The sequence below is a fragment of the Lithobates pipiens genome, unplaced genomic scaffold (genome assembly GCF_037356315.1).
Source record: "Lithobates pipiens isolate NorthernLeopardFrog02 unplaced genomic scaffold, aLitPip1_a1.2 Scaffold_27, whole genome shotgun sequence".
Lineage (NCBI taxonomy): Eukaryota > Metazoa > Chordata > Amphibia > Anura > Ranidae > Lithobates > Lithobates pipiens.
In genome coordinates, this window is record NW_027507788.1 from 16948285 (window position 1) to 16974648 (window position 26364).

The 26364-nt window shown below is 43.8% G+C and overlaps 1 protein-coding gene across 1 annotated transcript; it reads right to left on the reverse strand.

Moving 5' to 3' along the window:
* Nucleotides 1-485: 485 nt before the first annotated feature.
* On the reverse strand, nt 486-20911 carry LOC143933587 (phospholipase A2 inhibitor gamma subunit B-like). The gene is made up of 5 exons (XM_077456535.1): nt 20808-20911; nt 15145-15261; nt 10327-10476; nt 6786-6926; nt 486-739 (listed from the first exon to the last, which is right to left on the reverse strand). The coding sequence occupies exons 1-5, from the start codon at nt 20857-20859 to the stop codon at nt 552-554; spliced, it is 648 nt and encodes a 215-aa protein (XP_077312661.1). The 5' UTR covers nt 20860-20911; the 3' UTR covers nt 486-551.
* Between the last annotated feature and the right edge of the window lie 5453 nt (nt 20912-26364).

Genomic DNA, 26364 nt, shown 5'->3' on the forward strand with positions numbered 1-26364 from the left:
GAGACAGCGGGGACCATCCTTATTGCGCTGCGCGACTCGCGCATGCGCAGTAGGGAACCAGGAAATGAAGCCGCAAAGGCTCCACTTCCTGATTCCCATACCCAAGATGGCGGCGGCAGCACCCGAGAGACGATCGAGAGATCAGCTTCGGGTGCCGACATCGCGGACGCTCTGGGCGGGTAAGTGTCACTATTTTAAAAGTCAGCAGCTGCAGTATTTGTAGCTGCTGGCTTTAAAAAAAAAAACAAAAAAAAAAACGGCGGAACTCCCGCTTTAAATGATGCAAGTCCTCACTCCTCAAACAATCCATGCTAATTCCAGGTTGTGAGGCAACAAAACACAAAAAATGCCAAGGGGTGTGAATACTTTTGTAAAGGGACGGTATACTGTGTGCAGCAAAATATTATGGATTGCGGTTATCATAAAAAAAAAGGTTCTTTAGAAAATCTCTACTGCTGACTCAAAAGTAAAAAAAAAAAAAAAAATTGTCTGTACAGAAATTAGCCTTTATTCTTTTTGTTTTTAATCTAGAGAACATTTTATTAGATATTTCAGATTAATAACTTGAAAAATAAAATACAAATGACAGCCGGGAGGTAGAAGCCGCTTTGGAGACCGGAACTTCCGCTAGTGCAGATATTTTCGGTCTTTACTCCTTTGGAACTACTAGATAGGCTGCCGAAATCGCAGATGCTTTTTGTGGCACAACCACGTATTGCTTTTGATTCCATTGGTTTTACTGTAAAAAAAAAAAAAAAAAAAAAAATACATAAAACATTTTGGTAAATATACATTTTTACTAATATTTAAAAAAAATTCAAACTGTACTGGCATTTTTGATCGCGATAACCTCAACACATCTTAAAAAAAAAATAAAAAAATAAATAAAATAAATTTGGCTCAAAATGTCGATTTTCTGTCTATTTAAAACTTTTTTTTTTTTCAATTAACATTTTGTTTACATGTTGTGAAGTTAAAGTGGTCTCTCTATAAGAATGTCATGCATTCACTACATCACGAATAATCGATATATTTTTCCTAATATGTTAACCGCTTCAGTCCCGGAAAGGATTTTACCCCCTTCCTGACCAGGGCACTTTTTGTGATTCGGCAACTGCGTCGCTTTATCTGACAATTGCAAACAAAATTATCACTCCCCCCCCCCCCCCCCCCCCTCCCCACAAATAGAGCTTTCTTTTGGTGGTATTTGATTGCCCCTGCGGTTTTTATTTTTTGTGCTCTAAACAAAAAAAGAGCGACAATTTTGAAAAAAACTATTTTTTTTTACTTTTTGCTATAATAAATATCCCCCAAAAATATATATAAAAAAATATTTTTTTCCTCAGTTTAGGCCGATACGTATTCTTCTACATATTTTCAATTAAAAAAAAATGCAATAAGCGTATATTGATTGGTTTGCGCAAAAGTTTTAGCGTCTACAAAATAGGGGATAGTTTTATGGCATTTTTATTATTTATTATTTTATTAGTAATGGCCACAATTAGCGATTTTTATCGTGACTGCGACATTATGGCGGACACATCAGACACTTTTGACACTATTTTGGGACCATTGTTATTTATACAGTGATCAGTGCTATAAAAATGCACTGATTACTGTGTAAATGACACTGGCAGCGAAAGGGTAAACCTCTAGGGGGCGATGAAGGAGTTAAGTGTGTCCTAGGGAGTGATTCTAACTTCAACTCACATGACAGTGATCGCTGCTCCCGATGTCAGGGAGCAGTCATCTCTGTCATGTGACTAAGCAGAACTTGGAAATGCCTTGTTTACATCTCCCCGTTCTGCGGCTCCGGGAAACGAACGCCGGGAGACTGGCGGACATCAAGTCCACCGGTGCAGCACACATTCTCTCCCCAATCCCCCCTCCTAGCACAACCCCCCCCAAAATTTCACCTCCTAGCACAAATACCCCAATCATCCTTACTATCACAAATTCCACCGCAAGATAATTTCTCCTCCTAGCACAAATCCCCCCCCCATCCCCCAAATAAAATCTTCGATCCCAGCTCAGATCCTATACCCTTCAAATTTCCCATCCAAGCACAAATCCTTCCCCCCACTCCAAATCCGTCCCTCCCAGCACAAATTCTCTCTCCAATCCCCCCTCCTAACACAACCCCCCCCCCCCAAATTTCACCTCCTAGCACAAATACCCCAATCATCCTTACTATCACAAATTCCACCCCAGGATAATTTCTCCTCCTAGCACAAATCCCCCCCCCCATCCCCCAAATAAAATCTTCGATCCCAGCTCAGATCCTATACCCTTCAAATTTCCCATCCAAGCACAAATCCTCCCCCCCACTCCAAATCCGTCCCTCCCAGCACAAATTCTCTCTCCAATCCCCCCTCCTAACACAACCCCCCCCCCCCAAATTTCAACTCCTAGCACAAATACCCCAATCATCCTTACTATCACAAATTCCACCCCAAGATAATTTCTCCTCTTAGCACAAATCCCCCCATCCCCGAAATAAAATCTTCGATCCTAGCTCAGATCCTATACCCTTCAAATTTCCCATCCAAGCACAAATCCTCCCCCCCACTCCAAATCCCCCCCTCCCAGCACAAATTCTCTCTCCAATCCCCACTCCTAGCACAATTCCCCCCCCCCCCCTTCTGCCCACCCCTTGTCCCGACCTTGCCCCCTGACCCCCCTTTTTCTTACTTGGGCCCACTCCAGCAATGTGTACGAGCGCAGGGGCTCCAGCCACTATCGCTCTCCTCATTGGACAGATTGATAGCAGCAGGAGCAATTGGCTCCCACTGCTGTCAATCAAAAGCTGTGACATGGGCGTGGAGGAGGGGGGATGGGGCTTCTGTTTGTGTCAATGGACGCAGCGCGGAGAGTGCTTTCCATGGGGGCACCCAATGAAGCGGAGGGCCCTGGAGTGCTACCAGGGGACCCCAGAAGAAGAGGATCGGGGCTGCTGTGTGCAAAACCATTGCACAGAGCAGGTGAGTATAGGCATGTTTGTTAGAAAAAAATGAATACATTTAACGTTTACAACCACTTTAATATCTTAATTCATATACAGTATATGTGCAAAAAAAGTCCCGTAAGAAATATAGTCCTTTTAAAATTCTTCAGCCACCGTGTTTAACTTGCCAACCAGCCGCCACAGTTTTATGGCAGCAGAATGGTACGGCTGGACGAAATGACGCTATGTAACCTCGCTTCGCCCTGTGGCCGCTAGGGCCGTGCGCACGCCCCCGCTGCTCGCCCCTGCAGCCGACGCGAGTGCCCGGCGGTCACGATCACCGCCGGGGCTCCCCGATAGCTGGTGACACAACAAGAACCGGGATCTGTGTGTGTAAACACACCGTTTCCGTTACTCTGAGGGGAGAAGAGACTGATCGTCGAACAGCGATCTGCCATCTCCCCTACACAGTCCCCTCCCCCCTTCAGTTGGAACACAGAGAGGGAACACAATTAACCCCTTGATCGCCCCCTAGTGTTAACCCCTTCACTGCCAGTGACATTTTTACAGTAATTAATGCAGTTTTATAGCACTAAACGCTGTATAGATGCCAACGGTCCCAACAATGGTTGAAAAGTGTGCGATGTGTCCGCCATAAAATCGTAGATCACCACCATTACTAGTAAAAAAAAAAATTAATAATAAAAATGCCATAAATATTTCCCCTATTTTGTAGACGCTATAACTTTTGCGCAAACTAATCAACATACTGCGATTTTTTTACCAAAAATATGTAGAAAAATTCATATCGGCCTGAACTGAGAGAAAAAAAATATTTTTTTTTAGATATTTTTGGGGGTATTTATTATAGCAAAAAGTATACAATATAGCTTTTTTTTTTCAAAATTGTCTCTCTTTTTTGTGTTTATAGTGTAAAAAATAAAAACCACAGAGGTGATCAAATACCACCAAAAGAAAGCTCTCTTTATGGGAAAAAAAGGACATCAACTTTGTTTGGGTTCCACATCGCACAACCGCGCAATTGTTAGTTAACCACTTACCGACCAGCGCACGACGATGTACATCCTATTTTTGAAGAGGGATATCTCGGTAAAGGCAGCAGCTGCTGTCACAACCGAGATATCCATCTCTTCAGGCGCCGGTCGTCTGTACAATAACGGTGGTCTCCACAGCGAGATCACCGCTATAGGAGGCGGGAGAGGTGCCATCCCCCCCTCCCGCACCTTCCGCCACTTACCGGAGCCGTCGGTAGCGGCGGAGGCGATCGGGTCCTTTCGCTAGCTGGGTATGGAGACGAGTGAGGCTAAGATGGCCCCCCACTCATCTCTATACCATAGGAGGGCGGAAGCGACGTCAAAACGTCACTTCCGCCCATACCTCTTAAAGGTATATTTTTTTTAAATGTCATTCTTTCTTTTTTTTTTTTTTTGCATTTTAGTCCAAATATGAGATCTGAGGACTTTTTGACCCCAGATCTCATATTTAACCACTTTCAGACTGGACCAATTTGCTGGTCAAAGACCAGACCACTTTTTGCGATTCGGCACTGCGTCGCTTTAACTGACAATTGCACGGTCGTGCGACGGGGCTCCCAAACAAAATTGAGGTCCTTTTTTTCCCACAAATAGAGCTTTCTTTTGGTGGTATTTGATCACCCCTGCAGTTTTTATTTTTTGCGCTATAAACAAAAATAGAGCGATAATTTTGAAAAAAACGCATTATTTTTTACTTTTTGTAATAATAAATATCCCCCAAAAATATATAAAAAAACATTTTTTTCCCTCAGTTTAGGCCGATACGTATTCTTCTACATATTTTTGGTAAAAAAAATCGTAATAAGCGATTATTGATTGGTTTGCGCAAAAGTTATAGCGTTTACAAAATAGGGATAGTTTTATAGCATTTTTATTAATAATTTTTTATTATTTTTTTTTTTACTAGTAATGGCGGCGATCAGCGATTTTTATTGTGACTGCGACATTGTGGGGGACCCATCGGACATTTTTGACACATTTTTGGGACCATTGTCATTTATACAGTAATCACTGCTATATAAATGCAGTGATTCCTGTGTAAATGACACTGGCAGTGAAAGGGTTAACCAGTGGGTGGCAGTGTAGGGGTTAAGAGTTCCTAGGGGTGTGTTACTAACTGTGGGGGGGTTGGGCTTTCATTTAGTGTACACTGATCTCTGCTCCAATCACATGGAGCAGAGATCAGCGTCACTAGTTGCTAGGCAGAATGGAAAAATGTTGTTTACACAGCATTTCCTCCATTCGGCCACTCCGTGAGACGATCGCGGGGATGCCCGCGGCGATCGAGTCCGCGGGTCCCACGACCGGACTCACGGGGGTCCCGACCAGCGCGGGAGCGCGCCGCCGGCGGCGTGCTCCCGATGGCACTACGGCATCGAATATTGGACGTACATGTACGCCAATATGCCTGCCCGTGCCATTCTGTCGACGTACATCGTCGTGCGCTGGTCGGGAAGTGGTTAAGAGGACCTGTCAAGTGATCAATTTTTATTTTTTTTTTAAAAACAGTGTAAAAATAAATAAAATCAATTAAAATAAATAAGAAAAAAAAAAAGTAGCGCCCGTATATAAAAACGGTGGTCAAACCACACATGTGAGGTAACGCCGCGATCGGTAGAGCGAGAGCAATAATTCTAGCCCTAGACCACCTCTGTAACGTAAAAAAATGCAACCTGTAGAATTTTTTAAATGTCGCTTATGGAGATTTTTGAGGCTAAAAGTTTGACGCCATTCCACGAGCGGGCGCAATTTTGAAGCGTGACATGTTGGGTATCAATTTACTCGGCGTACCATTATCTTTCACAATATAAAAAAAAAAATTGGGCTAATTTTACTGTTGTCTTATTTTTTTATTCAAAAAAAGTGAATTTTTTCGTAAAAAAGTGCGCTTGTAAGACCGCTGCGCAAATACGGTGTGAAAAAAAAGTATTTCAATGACCGCCATTTTATTCTCTAGGGTGTTCGAAAAAAAACAATATAAAATGTTTGGGGGTTCTAAGTAATTTTCTAGCAAAAAAAACTGTTTTAAACATGTAAACACCAAATCTAAAAAAAGAGGCCTGGTCCTTAAGTGGTTAAAGTGATGCAGCGCCGAATCGCAAAAAAAAAGTGCTCTGATCAGGAAGTGGGTAAAATCTTCCGGGGCTGAAGCGGTTAAAGATGCCAAGTGCTTCAACCTCCTTCACTGAACGCTCCACCACAGTTTGTATAAAATGCACACTCACCAATCATAAAATATTTTTTAACACCCTTTATTAAATAATTTGGGATTAGCACCATCACAACCAGCCTTGTTATAAATGCAAGCCGCTCGTATAGAGTCCGAGTTCCTTCCAACAACTGGAAGTGATGCCCAAGACCCAACAGAAAATGACATCAATGATGGTGGATGCAAAGCCAAACCATCCGTGTGCTGCTTCCCCCACAGCCCCCCCCCCCCCCCCCCCACAATACTTTCCCCCTCTCGATTCAGCAATGTGCACGGGAGCCTCAGCTCTCCGACTCTCTCTCTCTCCTCATTGGCTGAGACAGCAGTGGGAGCCAGTGGCATCAGTGCCCCCACAGGAAAAGGCTTGCTATTGGGGTTACTGGTCAAGGGGAGGAGCAAGGAGCATCGGTGGGGGACTCAAGAAGAAGAGGATCCGGGTTGCTCTGTATAAACCATTACACAGAGCTGCTAAGTTTAACATGTTTGTTATTTAAAAAAAAAAAAACCTTTAATATCACTTTAAGATTTAAAAATAAATGAATAAATAAATAACACTGGCTCTGTCTGTAATACTGACCTGATCCTTTTCTGGTCTGGAGAAGACACATATTCTCCTCCCCCGTACACTGCATCGTATCTGGAGTGTAACACCAGGCGGAGTCAAGAGACACGCAGGATCGGCACGTCAATCCATTGGATCCTGAGCTGTCTCTTGGCACTAAGGTGAAAAGAATAACATGGGTATAAGGGCATGAGATTAATGAGCATTTGTATTTTAGTATAAACAAAGGGTCACTACAGTTGGTCCTTCCAACAATGAAGACGTTAATGAAATGTTATGATGAAGGACAGGTCTACTTCCATCATTAGTGCTTCCATGCTGCTTGTCTGCTTCCACGGGTGCTATGGCAAGCAGCAGGGATGAGCTTCGAGTTGTTCGACTCGAACATTGCCTGTTCGCCTGTTCGGCGAACAGTGAACAATTTGGGCTGTTCGCGGCAAATTCGAAAAGCTGCGGAGCACCCTGTATAAGTCTATGGGAGAAATCTAAAGTGCTAATTTTAAAGGCTAATATGCAGGTTACTGTCCTAAAAAAGTGTTTGGGGACCCGGGTCCTGCCCCAGGGGACATGGATCAATGCAAAAAAAAGTTTTAAAAACAGCCGTTTTTTCGGGAGCTGTGATTTTAATAATGATTAAAGTGAAACAATAAAAGTGTAATATTCCTTTAAATTTCGTAGCTGGGGGGTGTCTATAGTATGCCTGTGAAGGGGCGCATGTTTCCCGTGCTTAGAACTGTCCCTGTAGAAAGTGTCATTTCGCAAGGAAAAAAGTCATTTAAAATCACTCGCGGCTATAATGAATTGTCGGCTCCTGTAATACAAAGAAAAATCATTGAAAGTCATTGATAAAAAAAAAAAAGTGTGGGGTTCTCCCAAATTCAATTACCAGGCCCTTCAGGTCTGGTATGGATATTAAGGGGAACCCCGCATCAAATTAAAAAAAAAAATTGACGTGGGGGTCCCCCTAAAAATCCATACCAGACCCTTTATCCAAGCACGCAACCTGGCAGGCCGCAAGAAAAGAGGGGGGGACGAGACAGTGTCCCCCCCCTCCTGAACCATACCAGGCCACATGCCCTCAACATTGGGAGGATGCTTTGGGGGTCTGTGAGTCCTCAAAGCACCATGTCCCCATGTTGATGTGGAGAAGGGCCTCATCCCCACAACCCTGGCCGGTGGTTGTGGAGGTCTGCGGGCGGGGGGATTATCAGAATCTGGAAGCCCCCTTTAACAAGGGGACCCCCAGATCCTGCCCCCCCTGTTTGAAATGGTAACCCTACCATTTCACAAAGAAAGTGTAAAAAATAGTTAAATAAGACAAACACACTTTTGAAAAATTCCTTTATTAAAAATAAAAAAAAGATTCCAGCGGTGGTAATCCACTCTTGCTATCCAGCGACGGATGATCATCTCTCCGGGGTCCAGCCAAGGCTGATCTGATCCAGCGATGGGGCCAATCACAGATCGTGCTAAATGGCCAATCACAGCAGCCATTTAGCACTCGATCGGCCTTTCCAATGAGAGGTGATCTCATATGTAAACATATGAGATCATCTCTCATTGCCGGCTCCCCTCCTCACACAGAGACAGCGTGTGAGGAGGGAGAGCTTCCGTGCTGCAGCTGCAGTGTCAGTGAGTACACACACACAAACACACACACACATACACAGAGTAAAACACACACACAGTGAAACACACACACATGCCCACTTGTCCCCAGTGCCACCTATCAGTGCCATCTGTCCCCAGTGCCACCTATCAGTGCCATCTGTCCCCAGTGCCACCTTTCAGTGCCATGTGTCCCCAGTGCCACCTATCAATGCCACCTGTCCCCAGTGCCACCTAACAGTGTCATCTGTCCCCAGTGCCACCCATCCCTAGTGCCACGTGTCCCCAGTGCCACCTGTCCCTAGTGCCATGTGTCCCCAGTGCCACCTGTCAGTGTCACGTGTCATCAGTGCCACGTATCAGTGCCACCTGTCAGTGTCACATGTCATCAGTGACATGTATTGGTGCCATCTGTCATTAGTGTCAGGTGTCATCAGTGCCACGTATTAGTGCCATCTGTCATCAGTGCCACATCAGTGTCACGTGTCATCAGTGCCACATATTAGTTCCATCTGTCATCGGTGTCAAGTGTCATCAGTGCCACGTATTAGTGCCATCTATCGCCAGTGTCACGTGCCATCAGTGCCACGTATCAGTGCCATCTGCCATCAGTGCCACGTTAGTGTCATGTGTCATTGTCCTGGTGCTCCAGGGCCTTCAAAAGTGTAATAGGTAGTCAACAAGTTAGATGTGTAATTTATGCTCCTAGAACAAGTGACGGCGCTCCCTGCATGTTGGGCCTAAGTGGCCAGGCTCCGGAAAAGTCCCACACATGTGGTATCGTAATACTCAGGAGGAGTAGCAGAATTTATTTTGGGGCGTCATTTGTGGTATACATGTGCCATGTGAGAGAAATAACCTATTACAATGATAATTTTGTGAGGAAAAAAGGGGTCATTTGGGGGGTATTTGTACTTTCCTGGCTTGTTTGGGTCGCAAGAAATGAGATCAGCCTTCTCCCGAAGAGTCTTCTCCCAAAGAGTCCTCCCCTGGATAACTTCACAGTTGCTGGGCCTCTCCACTAACCGAGACAGCACCAGACCACCTCCGAATCCTTTTTTCAGTTTCCTTGCCTTGGGCTAGCCAGCCCCGAGATGTAAAGTCAGGTGGATCCGCACTCCAGGCCATGGAAGTCCTGGGGGCTGGTCAGGAGGACCAGGACCATGCAGTCAGAACATACTTCTGGACCAGAACCCCGAAAGAGGTGACATCCACACCTTAAGTACCCTCTCCCAGAAGGCACAGCAAGAGTGACACTCCCACTGGGCTGGTTCCAAGAGAAAGTAACCTTAATGCACCCAACTAGACTGTGTTTTCATGCCTGCCGCAAGTGACAGCACTACCTATGGCTAGGCAGAACATCCGGCAGTCCAGTCAGATTGATGCTGCAGTTTAAGGGTAATATTAAATTTAAAAAAAACACATAGCGCGTGCTCTTCAGGAGCCGGCGCTACATGAAGATAAGCAACAAAGTGACACAGAAATAGAAATTACCGCAGACAATCCAAATACTGTAAAAGAAGAAACCCGGCTACAAGAGGCTTCAATGAGGAAATCCACCAGAAACAATAAAGGCATCCCTGTCAAATGGCTGTCCTATTTTTCTCACATAAAACCAGAGCCAGATTCATGGGATAAGATGCAAAGACTTCCACTTAATGAGAAACAAAAGTGGTTTAGAAGTGCCAGTGAAGAGATGACATCTCTTAGTGAACTGAAACAGATGTGTAGAACTAAAATCCAAAATGGGACTAATATAAGGAGTAGTCGTTGAGTGGGGGTGTTGGAATACAATGTCCATTTGACACTCTCATTGGACTGTATATTCGAGGACTGTGCTGTGTGGAAGAGCTGTGAAAATCTTAGAACTGGATGGACAGGAATGACAATACTTCAGTCACTTACGTGTATTTAGAGGTTTATATGAAGATAGCGGATAGTCACTTACGGGAAGGAAGAGATGGTGTGCATTGGTTACTTGTACAACACGATGTACCCATCTTCACTTTTACATAGTTAGGTTGGCTGAAACTTCCTATAACGTTGCAGCTGTTCTGCGGCACACATAACATCATGTATTGTTTTGACGCAAGGACACCTACAAGTAAACAAAATGTATCATTCTCTGCTATGAAAAAAGGTTTAAAGAATATGTCAACCCAACATTTCATATTCCTGATATGTGCCTGCTGTAGCATGTACTTGTTTTAAAAATGATCCTGTTCTCTTTGTATTGCTTCCTTTGTGTGAAATCCCTGATCTTCCTCTGCTTTCCTATTATAAACTGACCACACTAGGCGTGAGAGTACCGCATTGTCAGGTCTCTAGCTGTACTGGGAACTCAACCTGCTCTCCTATAATGATCAGACTTGTTCTGACAGCCCCCACCCCCCCACCCCTTCCCCTTTTACAGCCATTCACTGGGAAGATTAGTGTGCCGCTGTTTCTCATCCTTTAACTGTCTAACAATTTGCATTGTAATAGAGGTTTTAGTTGTATAACATTCATAAATATACTATATTACCAAAAGTATTGGGACACCTGCCTTTACACATACATGGACTTTAACGGCATCCCAGTCTTAGTCCGTAGGGTTCAATATTGAGTTGGCCCACCCTTTGCAGCTATAACAGCTTCAACTCTTCTGGGAAGGGTGACCACAAGGTTTAGGAGTGTGTCTATGGAAATGTTTGACCATTTCAGAAGTGAATTGGTGAGGTCAGGCACTGATGTGGACGAGAAGGCTTGGCTCGCAGTCTATGCTCTAATGCCTGACCTTTTGATGGACTAAGTCTGACGGAATGAATCCGTCGGACAATTCGATCGTGTGTGGGCTACACTGGAACTTTGCTGTCCAAAAATCTGATGGACTTTAGAAATAGAACGTTTGAAATTTTTCCAACGGACTCAACTCCGGTCAAAAAATCTGTGTGTATGCTAATCTGACAGAAAAAAAACGATGCTAGAGCAGCTATTGGCTACTGGTTATGAACTTCCTTATTCTAGTCCGGTCGTACATCATCACGGTCGAATCCATCTGACTTTAGTGTGATTGTGTGTGGCCAAGTCTGTTCATTCGGAAAGTCCGCCGGAACTTTGCCGAAAGTCCATCGGGAAGACCGTCGGACCTAGTCCGTGGAAAATTCTGTTTGTGTGTACGTGGCATTAGTTATCCTAAAGGTGTTCTAATGGGTTGAGGTCGGGACTTTTTCTGTTGTAGTAAATTGAATCGTGTTTTGCTGGGTTTTTCACCTTCTTCTGGATCATCTGTGGGTGAAGAATTGTGTATATGGGATTGTATGATTTTTATTTATTTTTATTGGTTGAACTAGATGGACTTTTTCAACCTGAATAACTATGTAACTATGGAACCACCATGCAGATTGCTCGCTCACCCTAACCAATGAACCCCTGAATTAACAGAAGGTCAAAAGCACTGGGGTAAATGTGAAAGTCAGCGGGGGGTCTTGAAACTCGAATGGATTCAAGACACACCTGGATAAACAAAATAAGCGAAGTGCTCTCTGCAGGAAGGGGCCACCCCCAAACTGTTCCTATTAAGTTGGGAGCGAAAATTGTCCAAAATATCTTGGTATGCTGAAGCCTTAAGAGGCCCAAGCCCAACCCCTGAAAAACAACCCGACACCATAATCCCCCCTCCACCAAATGATTTGGACCAGTGCACAAAGCAAGGTTTATAAAGACATGGATGAGGGAGTTTGGGGTGAAGGAAGCTGACTGGCCTGCAGAGAGTCCTGACCTCAACCCGATAGAACACCTTTGGGATGAATTCGGGAACAGGAACATCAGGAAACAGCACATCAGGGTACAGGGGCACAGAACATCAGGGCACATCATGGCACAGTACATCAGGGCACAGCACATCAGGGTACTGGGGCTAAGCACATCAGGGTACAGGGGGACAGAACATCAGGGTACTGCACTTCCAAGCAATTTTCTTCAAAGGCAGAGTAACTCCTCTCTCATGTCACGATGCTCCTCGCCGGCCCCTCCTCTCTTCTTGTCCATCCCAGGTGATGTCACAAGCATATTGGGATGGATGAGAAGAGAGGAGGGGCCAGCGGGGAGCAGAACGACATGAGAGAGGAGTTATTACAGCTGCTTCCCACACTACTCTGAATGCTGACTGAATCTCAATCTACCTGTCAGGCATCAGCTGTCTGTGAAGGATGGGTAGATCGTCGTGGACCTCCTTGGGACTTCGCCACAGAACAACTGGGAAACCTCAGTTGAGAAACATTGCAATAGGTAAATTAGGCAGCCGCGGGGGCCCCTGTGAGCATGAGGCCTTAGGTGACCACCTAATTTGAATCCAATAAAATTGAATCCAGGGAAAATCACACTTCACAAACTTCCACCACCCCAATTGGGCACAATCGTAGAGGAACCCCAAAGAAGCATAGAAGCCTCCATAGCATAACATCTTTGTGGACTTTTGTTTGAAGCTGCTACCTGAAGCTCTGAGCTTCAACCAAAACTCCACAAAGATTTTATGCTATGGAGGCTTCTATTTTTCTTTGGTGGAAGTTTGTGAAGTGCGATTTTCCCTGGATTCATAAAAGACCCTGACTGGGTATAGAGCTGAAGGCGTGTATGATCTCCCATAATAGGAGATCATAGGGAGTCAGTAAGTGGCCATTCTTTAAGAGGAAGTCGCTTTTCTGAACATCACTCATTTCTTGACGCACTTTCATTTTATCATTGTGAGATCACCTTGGATATCACTTCACTGAATGGACTCAATTACCTAATTAACCTTCATTATTTGTATTATTTATTTGCTTAACGCAACTTATTTTTGAATTTTTGAAAGTACAAAGAAGATTACAATCGCTTCAATATGATTTGCTCTTGAAAGCAGGTACATCCTTCACATTTGAATATTTTTTTTTTGATCAAAAATGAAAATGAACTAAAATTGTTAAATCTTTCTGGTGTGCCGTGACAATTTTTTGATCTTTTTTGGTGCGCCGCAAGACAAAGAAGTTCGAGAAACACTGCTTTCAGGGCCGTTTGTAAGGCAGGGCAAAAGGGGCAGCTGCCCTGGGCCCTGTCATTGTTGTGAGGACCAAAGCAACTGCCTCATACTTGCTAACTATCTTGGTTTAAATTCCATCGTCCCTTGAGGTTTTAGTCCTGTGCTGTGTCCCAATATCTCAGTGTGAAGTGCTGCTACTAATGCTGCCCAGCTCTACCCTTTTGTTGTGTACAGATGACTCACCTGCAGACCCTGTGTTTACATGTAAATTACCGGCATTCATATGTAAACAGCGGCGGCGTTGATATGTATATCTTGCCCCCCTGAGGTCATATCCACAGTAATCTCTAGTAACCAATCAACAAGCAGAAATCATGTGCTGTAAGCTTTAGCAACTAATCAGTGAGCCGTAATGTGTGCTGTACCCTCTAGCAACCAGTCAGTGAGCGGTAATGATACATTGTAACCTCTGGCAACCAGTCAGTGAGCGGTAATGATACACTGTAACCTCTGGCAACCAATCGCAATAGCTGCCTGATCTGATTCAGTAAACTGATTTTGAGTCTAGCTGCTATTTATTGTATGTCTCAGAGCAGACGGAGAGCGAAACTGCATGTGGGGGCCCCAAGAAAAGTTTTGCCCAGGGTCCAATCAATATTAAAGACGGCCCTGACTGCTTTAGATCTTTAAAGTGGTTGTAAACCCTTTATAACCACTTTAACCTACAGGTAAGCCTAGATTAAATTAAATTTACCTAAAAGGTTTAGGAGATATTTGCAGAAATAGCCACATCGATGTCTACGGCGCATGCACTGTAGACAACGGGCACAGGTGCCCTGAGCATGCCGCTTCCTAACGGCGATCATGCCATTAGTGGCAGCACCAGAACAAGGGGCATCTCCTATGATGTGAACTGACGCTTGTAAGGCCCCTTTCACTCTACCGATCTGTTCAGATGTGCCTGTCAGTTTTTCAGGCGGACCTGAACGGATGCTCCATAGAGGTCTATGGTGCGTCGGATGTCAGCGGTGACAAGTCCGCTGATATCCGACCCTCTCCGATCCGAAAAAGTGTGACGGAGGAAAAAGCAATTTTTCCATCCGTCATCGGATCGGGTGACGACAGACACTGCTGTCCGTCGCCATCCGATCTCACATAGGGGAGAGCGGCGCTGTGACAGGTCCGTCCCTGCGCAGAGTGCAGAGAAGGACCTGTCATCTCCCTGCTCAGCGAAGATCGCTCCAGTGTCCTATCATATAAGGTCCTCCATCTGATAGTGTCCGCTGTGTACTGCGCATGCGCAGTACACAGCAACACAGATTCTGAAAATTGCCAAGGATGAACGGCGCCTGCGCCGTGAGTCCAGGTTCTATCCCCACCATCCAAGTGGACATAGAGTAGGAATATAAAAGAGCCGAGCGCAGCGAGGCCGAGCCCGAAGCGTGGCGAGCGAATCTCACCCGCGAGGGGCCCTCTAATATTCACAACCCTATGTCCGCTAGGATGGTGGGGCTACCACCTCCACTCACGGCGCAGGCGCTGTTCAGCTTCGGAGATTTTCCGAAGCTTCGTCTGCTCCGTACTGAGCATGCGCAGTACGGGGCGGACACTATATGATGGCAGGACACTATCTGCCAGAACACTGGCGATCCCCGCTGTGCAAGCGGATATCCACAGGGGCGGATCATCACTGATCCACCCCGTGTGAAAGGACCCTAAAGCTCTTGATGCAAAATACACACAGCATTTTCTTATTGAATAACTTACCCTTAAACCAGGTTTCTCTATATTGAGCTCCACACGCAGAGCCAGAAGGACAAGTCACACTGGGGCCGGTACACGAGTCCGATGAAGAAAGACACTCTGTACAAGAGAGCGAGTATCCTAAAGAGAGAGAAAATACAACACAGGATGAGAATCCTGTGAGCAGCAGCCAAGCGATGCTTTACCGAATTGAGAATATATGATATTAGTGCGCTAGAATCGATAGAGTGGTCAAAAGAATATGTATCAAAAAGGCCACTGTATCAATACCTTACATGGATTCATCTAGATCCATCATAACCACATAAAGTGCTCTCATGCATATAAGTGCAAAACAATTACAATTCATTAATCAATTCATTGGAAAAGCGCCTAATGTGCATATAAAGTGCAATCTTCGTTTTGTGCTAACTTATAAAAACGTAGAAATAAAGTGCTAATAACGGAATAAATATGCCAAATCTTCACATAAAGTGCTATGAGCATGGGCGTCCGCAGAACTTTTTTCAGGGGTGGGGCATAATTTTAGGGTCACCCATGCACCGCCATTTTTTGACAATGTCATTATCACATTATCATGGTCAGAGACTGCAGACGTAGTACAATCCCTAGGATAAGTAATGGATAATGGCAAACAGGCCCTGTTACCAGACCCAGCGAAAATACAGCAGTGATCCCTCCGGTCAGTCATGTAGCATGTCTGTACCCTGGCAGTGGATCAGTCTCCCTCTCTCTGGCGGTGCTGGGCAGCATGGCTCTTTGGTGGCGCGGGGCAGTGTAGCTCTCTCTCTGGTGGCGCGGGGCAGTGTAGCTCTCTCTCTGGTGGCGCGGGGCAGTGTAGCTCTCTCTTTGGTGGCGCTGGGCAGCGTGGCTCTCTCTCTATCTCTCTGGCTTCTGCCCAGCACACTCCTCATTCTTTTACCTTTAGCGCTCTCTCGCTCAGCCTTTTTCCAGGCTGTGGTCTCTCAATCTCCCTCTTGATCGAGCTGTAGCCTCCTTCCTGTGGAAAATGGGGCCGCCAATCTTTGGGACTACATGTCACGCGGGCAGGGTCACAGAGACCGCGGCGGGTGCGTGCGCGCCCGCTAGGGGGCACGTTCAAAGCCATGTATACATATGCTGCTTTGCCTGCCTGTACCATTCTGCCGACGTAAATGTGTGTGAGGCAGTGGTTAGCATATATGTCAATAAATTTGCTTCCTTTTAACTGTTAAACATAACATTTTTAACGGTTACATTTTTCAAAATTTATATATATATATATATATATATATATATATATATATATATATATATATATATATATATATATATATATTATATATTATATATATTATAATATAAACTATATTGTCGCCTGCCTTTACGCACACATGAACTTTAATGGCATCCCAGTCTTAGTCCGTAGGGTTCAATATGGAGTTGGCTCCGCCCTTTGCAGCTATAACAGCTTCAACTCTTCTGGGAAGGCCATCCACAAGGTTTAGGAGTGTGTCTATGGCAGCCTTTCTCAACCATTTCAACCCAGAGGACCCCTTGAAATAGTTCTCCAGTTTCAGGGAACCCCGGCTAAAAATTTGAAATCTACACCTCATGATACATTAGTGTGATGGTCAGTGGTAAGAATTCTCCTTACACTTGTGGTCATTGGGAAGAATTACCTCCTTACAGATAGCTAAAAAGATCAATGGCGTCAATAGGAACGTATCTGAGGGGTACAAATTGCCCAATGTTGAAGGAACCCCTAGCAACCTCTGGAGGAACCCTGGTTGAGAATTACTGGTCTATGGGAATGTTTTACCGTCCTTATAGCTCGCAGTCTCTGCTCGAATTGATCACAAAGGTGTTCTATTGGTTTGAGGTCAGATCTCTGTCCAGGACAGTCAAGTTCCTCCACCCCAAAACTCGCTCGTCCATGTCTTTATGGATCTAGGTGTCCCAATACTTTTTGGTATCACAAGTTGTAACACATATATGTTGATCCGGCCAACACAAATAAGAAAACTAAAGATTCTTGTTGCTGCGAGGGCGTTATCACCCTGCCCTGCTCACATTCCAGCATTTGAACTACAGGACTCCAAGTTAACTCACACCTTGCCTCTGTGTATCTGTGACATCACACTCAACCATGCTTCTAGATCAGGGGTCTCAAACTGGCAGCTGTTGCAAAACTACAAGTCCCACCATACCTCTGCCTGTGGGAGTCAAATATCCAATAAAAAACAAATATTCATAAATTTAGGGCAAAATATATTCTGCAACATGTCTGTGAACAACAAAAAAACTCAATAAGTGTATATTAATTGGTTTGTGTGAAAGTTATATTGTCTACAAACTATGGTAAATATATACTGGAATTTGTACAGCGATAGGCGCTATACTGTAATAACAGTGATTAGCAAATTATAGTGTGACTCTGATACAGTCAGTATTTTTTATTATTTTATTTTGTTATTATTTTTTACAATATTATTATTTTTTACATAAAAAAAAAAAATAATATTATTATTAATATTATTTTTACAATTTGTTAGGAGCCCCATTAAGGGGCTTTGGTGAAATAGTAGTGAAGGGGATTAAGGACAGAGATTCCCCAGTTCCTTTTTCTGTAACCTCAACTGCCACGGGGGGTAGGGGCATTCAGCAGAGGGAATCTGCATCGCACAGGGTTATTAGTGCACACCAATGCTTTTGAACTAGTTTTTTTTGGAGGGGGGGTTTATACCACCTGCTTCTCTCTGGGGTGTCCCCAGAACAGTTTATTTGTACCCCCTTTGTCTGCCCCTGAGGAAGTAGATACTGTCCAGAAAAAGCGTCACGTCTTTTCTTGTTTATGACTATTGATCAAGATTTGCTGAAAAAGTGTTATGAATATAATTCATGTCAGTATGAAATCTAAAAATTGCCAAGTGATGGTATTGATGCATTGCATCTTTTAAGGAGTAATCCGTAAAGAATGTCTTGTTTTACACTCTATTTAAAAAAAAAAAAAAAGTACATCTTATTGAATTGATGTGAGTTGTGTCTCAAAATTCCAGTTTTTGATTTTTCTTTCTGTAATATGGTCATTATGTTAGGGGCGTGGCACATTTTCAGCAAACATTACAGGCTTTAGACAAACACAGTTATAACATCCACCTCATCTAAGGACTGATATGCTGCAATTTATTATATCCCCTCCTCTCTGTCAGCTACCCCCACTCTCTGTGAGCTGCCCCCCCTCCTCTCTGTCAGCTGCCCCCCCTCCTCTCTGTCAGCTGCCCCCCTCCTCTTTGTCAGCTGCCCCCCCCTCCTCTCTGTCAGACCCCCCCCCCTCTTCTCTGTCAGACCCCCTCTCCTCTCTGTCAGACCCCCTCTCCTGTCTGTCAGACCCCCCTCCTCTCTGTCAGACCCCCCTCCTCTCTGTCAGACCCCCATCTTCTCTGTCAGACCCCCTTCTTCTCTGTTAGACCCCCCTCTTCTTTTTCAGACCCCCCTCTTCTCTGTCAGACCCCCCTCTTCTCTGTCAGACCCACCTCCTCTCTGTCAGACCCCCTCCTCTCTGTCAGATCCCCCTCTTCTCTGTCAGACCCCCCCTCCTCTCTGTCAGACCCCGCTCTTCTCTGTCAGACCCCCTCTTCTCTGTTAGACCCCCTTCTTCTCTATCAGACCCCCCTCTTCTCTGTCAGACCCCCCTCTTCTCTGTCAGACCCCCCTCTTTTCTGTCAAACCCCCTCCTCTCTGTCAGATCCCCCTCTTTTCTGTCAGACCCCCCTCCTCTCTGTCAGACCCCCCTCCTCTCTGTCAGACCCCCTCCTCTCTGTCAGACCCCCTCCTCTCTGTCAGATCCCCCTCCTCTCTGTCAGACCCCGCTCTTCTCTGTCAGACCCCCTCTTCTCTGTTAGACCCCCCTATTCTCTATCAGACCCCCCTCTTCTCTGTCAGACCCCTTCCTCTCTGTCAGACCCCCCTCTTTTCTGTCAGACCCCCCTCCTCTCTGTCAGACCCCCTCCTCTCTGTCAGACCCCCCTCCTCTCTGTCAGACCCCCTCTCCTCTCTGTCAGACCCCCCTCCTCTCTGTCAGACCCCCCCTCCTCTCTGTCAGACCCCCCTCTTCTCTGTCAGACCCCCTCTTCTCTGTTAGACCCCCCTCTTCTCTGTCAGATCCCCCTCCTCTCTGTCAGACCCCCCTCCTCTTGTCAGACCCCCCTCTTCTCTGTCAGACCCCCCACCTCTCTGTCAGACCCCCCTCTTTTTTGTCTGACCTGTACAGCCTAACAGCAGCCCTGTGAGTGCACCAGACCCCCTCCTCTCTGTCAGACCCCCTCTTTCACCTCTCTCTCCACATCTGGAAACCCTGGACCTGTTATTGTGACAAAAATGGTTACTTATTAATCTTGTGATTTTATTTATTTTTTATAAGATATTTTTTCTGTATATATATATATATATATATATATATATATATACAGTATATACACCCCACAAATTAAACCACCAGCTCTGAAATGAAAGTAAAATTTCAATGAAATTTAAATGAATATAAAATCACCAAGTTCATAAATTCCAGCAAAAAAAAAGTGCTTTGAACAAATTAAGTAAAATAAAGGTTGACTTTAATTTGTTCAATATATACTTTTTAGCAGCTCTTCAAATAATCTATTGTATTTAGAGTAAACATTTATTATCTATATATATATATATATATATATATATATATATATATATATATATATATATATATATATATTATGAATTATGAGTCCTATATGTATATTAAAGCATGTCCAGCCTTTTCTATTATGAGTAAATTGGTGATTATAGCATTTGTAAACAGGACATTTAAGTACTGTCCATGATACTTTTTTTTTTTTTTATTTGCTCAAACATCCACATTTTTAGGACAAACTTTTGTGGTGTGTCCAATTTCTTCAAGGTACAAGCAGAGCACTGCTTGGATCCTTGAAAAAGGGGACACACTCTGAAAATGTATTATTTTGTAGTATTTTGTAGTTATTTTGCAAATAAAAAAAAAGTATCATGGACAGTGTTGTAATGGCTCTTCATTTGTAAATTGGTTTAACTGTTTAGGGTGAGTTTCATTTATGCTGACATACTTTACTGTTATCAATTTTGGGAGAGGTTAGATGCATTAATTTTTATTTTTATTTTTTTTCAAGAAATCTATAAATTACACACATAAAATATTTACTAAACACTTACCATATTCTACTGAAGCCAAGAGTTCCTAAGGGTTACAGAAGCCCCTTTGGAAAACCCTGGACTTGGTTTGTTTTTTTTTTCTTCCACCAAATGGACCTTGTTTCTTAGTAGCCTTGTTATTTATTAATTAATTTTCTATTTTTTACAGAAAATGAAAATCACAGTAAAAAATAAGCAATTTCACAAAGGTGGCCGAAAGCTGCGAGAAGGGCCGAAGGCGGCTGAAAGCCGCCCAGCGCCCAAAAATCGCACAGAAATCGCGGAGGATTGGCGTATAACACGCACCTGCGATTTTCCCCTGATTTTAAATACGGTAAATCAGTTTAATGTTCACACAATGTTGACATACCTTACTGTTAGTAGTTTTAGGAGAGATTATATACCTTAATAATAAAAAAAAAAAAAAAAAAAATCTATAAATGACATATATAAATTATTTCACAAAGAAATTAATGAACACTTACCAGATGCTACCAAAGCCAAGAACACACAGAGAATATGTAGGAGTGGTGACATTTTGAGAGTATGAAGTACGTCTATGTTGGTAGAAGGATCTGTCTCTGTGTTTCCTGGAGAACATTCTATTTATGTGTTTTTTAATTTGGGTGTGGTAATGTTTGGACCAGTTACAGATAATTTTTCTCCATCACAAACATTACTGACCAAGTTTGTTTTTTTCATCCCTTGAGTTCTATTCTTCTAATGAAATTTAGATTGTCAAGTCTGAGAAGTGCATTAAACAGAAACTCCTATTACTGCCTCTGAGAGATGAAAATGTAATATTCTCATCCATTAATGTTTTCATGCAGGGCCAAATGTATGGTAGGTTCGTTTTAAAGAAACGAGTGTCCCTGGGCACAAAAGTTTAGATATTATTTTGTCTTTTTTTTTTCTATTTATAATGACAATAAAAGAATGAAACTGTTACAAAATGTTGAAGATATTTACAACAGAAATAAAGGTAGTTTATTTACTTTGCTTTAATTTTGAGCACTTTCTTAAAAGAGAAATATGGGCAAAGCTTTTTTTTTTTTTGGCCATACTTCTCTTCTGGGTCACAGAAGTCCATTAACTTGTGCTCGCTGACAGGGGACTAAAGTCTTCTGTGGGCTGAGTCCTTAAAGTCATTCCAGGCTCTAGAACAGGGTGCCTTAACCAGGGTTCCATGGAACCCTAGGGTTCCTCCAAAGCAGTGATTCTCAACCAGGGTTCCGTAGAACCCAAGGGTTCCTTCAGAGGTTTCTAGGGGTTCCTTCAGCATTGGGCAATTTCTGCCTCTCAGATAAGCCCCCACTGACACCATTGATCTTTTTAGCTATCTGTAAGGTGGTAATTCTTCCCAATGACCACAAGTGTAAAGACCATTCCTCTAACTGACCATCTAATGCAGTGATTCTCAACCAGGGTTCCTCCAGAGGTTTCTAGGGGTTCCTTCAGCATTGAGCAATTTCTGCCTCTCAGATAAGTTCCCACCGACACCATTGATCTTTTTAGCTATCTGTAAGGTGGTAATTCTTCCCAATGACCACAAGTGTAAAGACCATTCCTCTAACTGACCATCTAATGCAGTGATTCTCAACCAGGGTTCCTCCAAAGGTTGCTAGGGGTTCCTTCAGCATTGGGCAATTTCTGCCTCTCAGATAAGTCCCCACTGACACCATTGATCTTTTTAACTATCTGTAAGGTGGTAATTCTTCCCAATGACCACAAGTGTAAAGACCATTCCTCTAACTGACCATCTAATGCAGTGATTCTCAACCAGGGTTCCTCCAGAGGTTTCTAGGGGTTCCTTCAGCATTGGGCAATCTCTGCCTCTCCGATAAGTTCCCACTCACACCATTGATCTTTTTAGCTATCTGTAAGGAGGTAATTCTTCCCAATGACCACAAGGGTAAGGAGCATTCTTCCCACTGACCATCACACTAATGTATCATGAAATGTAGATTTCACATTTTTAGCAGGGGGTTCCCGGAGACCAGAGAAGTATTTCAAGGGTTCCTCTGTGTTGAAAAGGTTGAGAAAGGCTGATCTAATGTATCATGAGTTGTAAGTTTCTAATTTTTAGCAGGGGTTCCCTGAAACCGGAGAACTATTTCAAGGGTTCCTCTGTGTTGAAAAGGTTGAGAAAGGTTGAGAAAGGCTGCTCCAAAGGTTGCTGGGGGTTCCTTAACCGCTTGACGACAGGCTCATGCCGATATAAGTCGGCAGGAGGGCACGTACAGGAATATTAACATACCTGTACATTGCCCTTTAAGATCACGGCGATCGCGGGTCCCGCGGACTCGATGTCCGTGGGCATACCCGCGATCGTCTCACAGAGAGGAAGAACGGGGAAATGCTGATGTAAACAAGCATTTCCCCATTCTGCCTAATGACAGGACACTGATCACCGCTCCCTGTAATCGGGAATGCTGATCAGTGTCGTGTCATACATAGTCCATCCTCCCTACTGTTAGAATCACTCCCTAGGACACACTTAATCCCTACATCACCCCCTAGTGTTAACCCCTTCACTGCCAGTGACATTTACACAGTAATCAATGCATTTTTAATCGCACTGATCGCTGTATAAATGGGAATGGTCCCAAATAGCACCAAATGTGTCCGATGTGTCCGCCATAATGTCACAGTCACGATAAAAATCGCTGATCGCTGCCATTACTAGTAAAAAAAAAAAATTATTAATACAAATCCTATAAAACTATCCCCTATTTTGAAGACGCTATCAATCAATAAATGCTTAATGTGATTTTTTTTTCTTTTTTACAAAAAATATGTAGAAGAATACGTATCAGCCTAAATTGAGGGGAAAAAAATGTATATTTATTTTTTGGGGATATTTATTATACAGTAGCAAAAATTAAAAAAATAATGAATTTTTTTCAAAATTTATGTTATTTTTGTGTTTATAGCGCGAAAAATAAAAACCGCAGAGGTGATCAAATACCATTTTGTTTGGGAGCAAGGGCGCACGACCGCGCAATTGTCAGTTAAAGCGACGCAGTGCCGAATCGCAAAAAGTGCTCTGGTCTTTGGCCAGCCAAATGGTCAGGGGCTGAAGTGGTTAAGCAATAAACAATTTCTGCCGCTCAGATAAGTTCCCACTGACACCACTCATCATTTTAGCTATCTGTAAGGGGATAATTCCTCCCAAAGTTGAAGAAACCTTCTCCCACTAATGTATCATGAGTTGTAGCTATAGCAGATATATGCTAAAGAGGCATTGATTTCAATGTCTTTTTTTTTAAGCACATGATTAGAGCCTGAGGCTCTAATTGGCTTCAAAAAAGGGTGGGCCCTGCTTCCCCCCCGTGCCCACCTACTTGTGTGACAATAGCAAATTAATATTTGCTATTGCCTTTCTGATTCTCCTCCTGGCCAATCAGGAAGCAGGTCTTAAGACCCAATTGGCCAAGAGGAGAAACAATTGTATTGACCACCAAGGGAAGGAGGAGGTAAGTCGCAGAGGAGGAAGCCACCATGAAGCCAGAGACGCAGGGCGAAGCTGCTGGGAAGGAAGCCACCACCAAGGAAGAAGAGACGCAGACCTAGATGGGGTAAGTGCAGGGGGTGGTGGGGTGGGGGGACGAGCGAGTGACAGGGGGGTGGGGAGTTTGACTGAGCAACTGGGGGGGGGGGATGTTGGCGTGTCTTGGTTGATGTATCTTGTTTGCTGCCCCTCCCCCAAAATATACAGCACCTGTTGCCACTGAGATATAGTATTTTTAAGCAGGTGTTTCCTGAGACCGAAAAGTTTCCTCAAGAATGGTTGCTCTAAAAGTATCATGACCATATTGCTAGGATCCAACCAGTTGCTTGAATGACAGCCATCTCTGGTTCTCAGTGCGTGGCTGAGAGCCAACGCCAACTGTGCCCACCTCCTTTCCAACCTGGTGCTCCAGTAAGCGCTGGAAGGACAGAGCAGAGAGAGCGGTGACTGACAGTCACCGCTCTTCACTCTGAGAAGACCGAGAACTGAGCGATCAGTAGTCATTTGATCGTTCAGTTCTTGGGCTTTGGAGCCAACGTGGGATCATAGTGATGCTGTAGAATAGAGGTGAGTATGTTTATTTTTTTATATACCCAAAACCTCACCTTTAATTGAACACTAAAAAAAAGAACAAAGAAAATTAATGAAAATTAGAAAAGCTTATAATGCTAATGGTTAAACATTATGATAATAGAAAAAAAAAATAGAAAAAAAAAATCAGAACACTACTAACAGTTTAAGGAATGAAAGAAGATGATGAAGAAGTTATTTAGAGCTGATTAAAGTTATACAATTTATAAGGGATTAAAAAGAAATACATTTCATTTAAAAAAAAATATTTACTGGTAAGGTTGCTTTTATTGACATCATATGCAGATCAAAGGTCATGCTCCTCTTTTTTGAGGTCTCAGGGATTCAAGGATTGAACTTCTTAGCCCACGTACACACGGTCGGAGATTTTGGCAACCAAATCCGTCGGATTTTGCCCGACGGATTTAGTCCGATGGATTGTGTCCGAAACTGTTGCATACACACGGTCGGGCCAAGTTGTCTGATTTCGTGGTTGCCAAGAACGCGGTGACGTAAGCCGTGTACAGCGGGACTAGAAAAAGGAAATTCAGCTCCACGTCCAGCACCCTTTGGACTCCTTCTGCTGATCTCGTGTCTATCGCGTGTTAGTAGAAGTTTGGTGAGAGACGATTCGCGCTTTTCAGATTTGTGATTCAGATCGCTATAGCTCTTCAGTTTCTGCTTGTCGGTGCGTATCTGATAATCAGTGCGTGCAGTCAGTAAGTATTTGTTGATCATTGTGGACTATATCTTGGACCAAGAATTGGTTGCGCCAGCGTGACCAGTTCTCGCACATGCCTTTGCTCTGTGAGATCCGGGAGAATAATCCTGATGATTTCAGGAATTATCTCCGGATGGCGGACCCTGTTTTTCACCGTCTGCTGGCTTTGCTGACCCCTTATATCAGCAGGCAGGATACCTGCATGTGGCAAGCCATCACTCCGGAGCAGAGGCTCATCGCCACGTTGCGCTACTTGGCGACTGGGAGAAGCCTTCAGGACCTCAAGTTCTCTACAGGCATCTCCCCCCAGGCTCTGGGGATCATTATTCCAGAGACCTGTTCTGCCATCATTCAGGTCCCACAGAAGGACTATATGAAGGTAAGTTTTATCCTTCAACATCACATTCTATGTATTTCATGATTGCTAAAGTCTTGAATTTCTTTCCTCATTCCCTAATTACCATCATTGCAATATGCTCTAATTTATATGCTGTGCCCCTTTGTCCTCAGGCATATTTGCCTCACTAACTTCACCACCATGCTCTTCTTGGCCCATAAAACTATAGTCTAGTCACTTAACAATGTCTTTTGTCAGCTCTATAGTATTACTTTACCCTAAACACCCCCTAAAATGTCTACAAATGTGATGTGTGTGCTTCAATTCATGCAGAGTGTTTTTTTTTCGTTTTTTTTTTTTTTTGGGGGGGGGGGGTTGTGCCAAACTCATTAGGAACCCCCCTCCTCCCAACTGCTAGCTCAGCTGATAGCAATCCTCTATCTGTTGACTTTACCAAACCCAATACACACTATACCTACCTTTTTGATGCTCACATTTATGGATGAATTCACCTAAGCATGTAGTGTAAGGGCCTGCCTCAATACTTTAACCTTTTTTTTTTTTTTTTTTTGCTTTTAACCTATTAATTATCTGGATATGTAATATGAGAATCTCAAAAAGTGCTTACATTTTGATAAATTTTTTGTATTCTGACACTTCTTACCTGTCCGGTGGGCTGCCAATAGTGTAACTAAGGAGGGGCTTCCCAAAGTAGCACACATTATTTAGCCATTCAGCTCTCAATCAAGTGGAGAGGGTTACCTGTCCTAAACATCCCCCCCTCATTTTTTAGCAAGGGCCCATCAGATGGGGGGGGGGGGGGGTGATGACTCTCATAACGGGACATTAGACTTTAGGCTTTAAATACTCAGTTCCCAAAATGTTTAACTAATTTTGTCTCAA

Excerpts from the sequence above, each read along its gene's own strand:
- LOC143933587 (XM_077456535.1), bottom strand. The coding sequence starts at position 20,859 with ATGTCACCACTCCTACATATTCTCTGTGTGTTCTTGGCTTTGGTAGCA. Across the intron at positions 15,262-20,807 it reads CTTGGCTTTGGTAGCATCTG|GATACTCGCTCTCTTGTACA; the intron begins GTAAGTGTTCAT and ends CTCTCTCTTTAG. Across the intron at positions 6,927-10,326 it reads CACACCATCTCTTCCTTCCC|TGCCAAGAGACAGCTCAGGA; the intron begins GTAAGTGACTAT and ends TTTTCACCTTAG.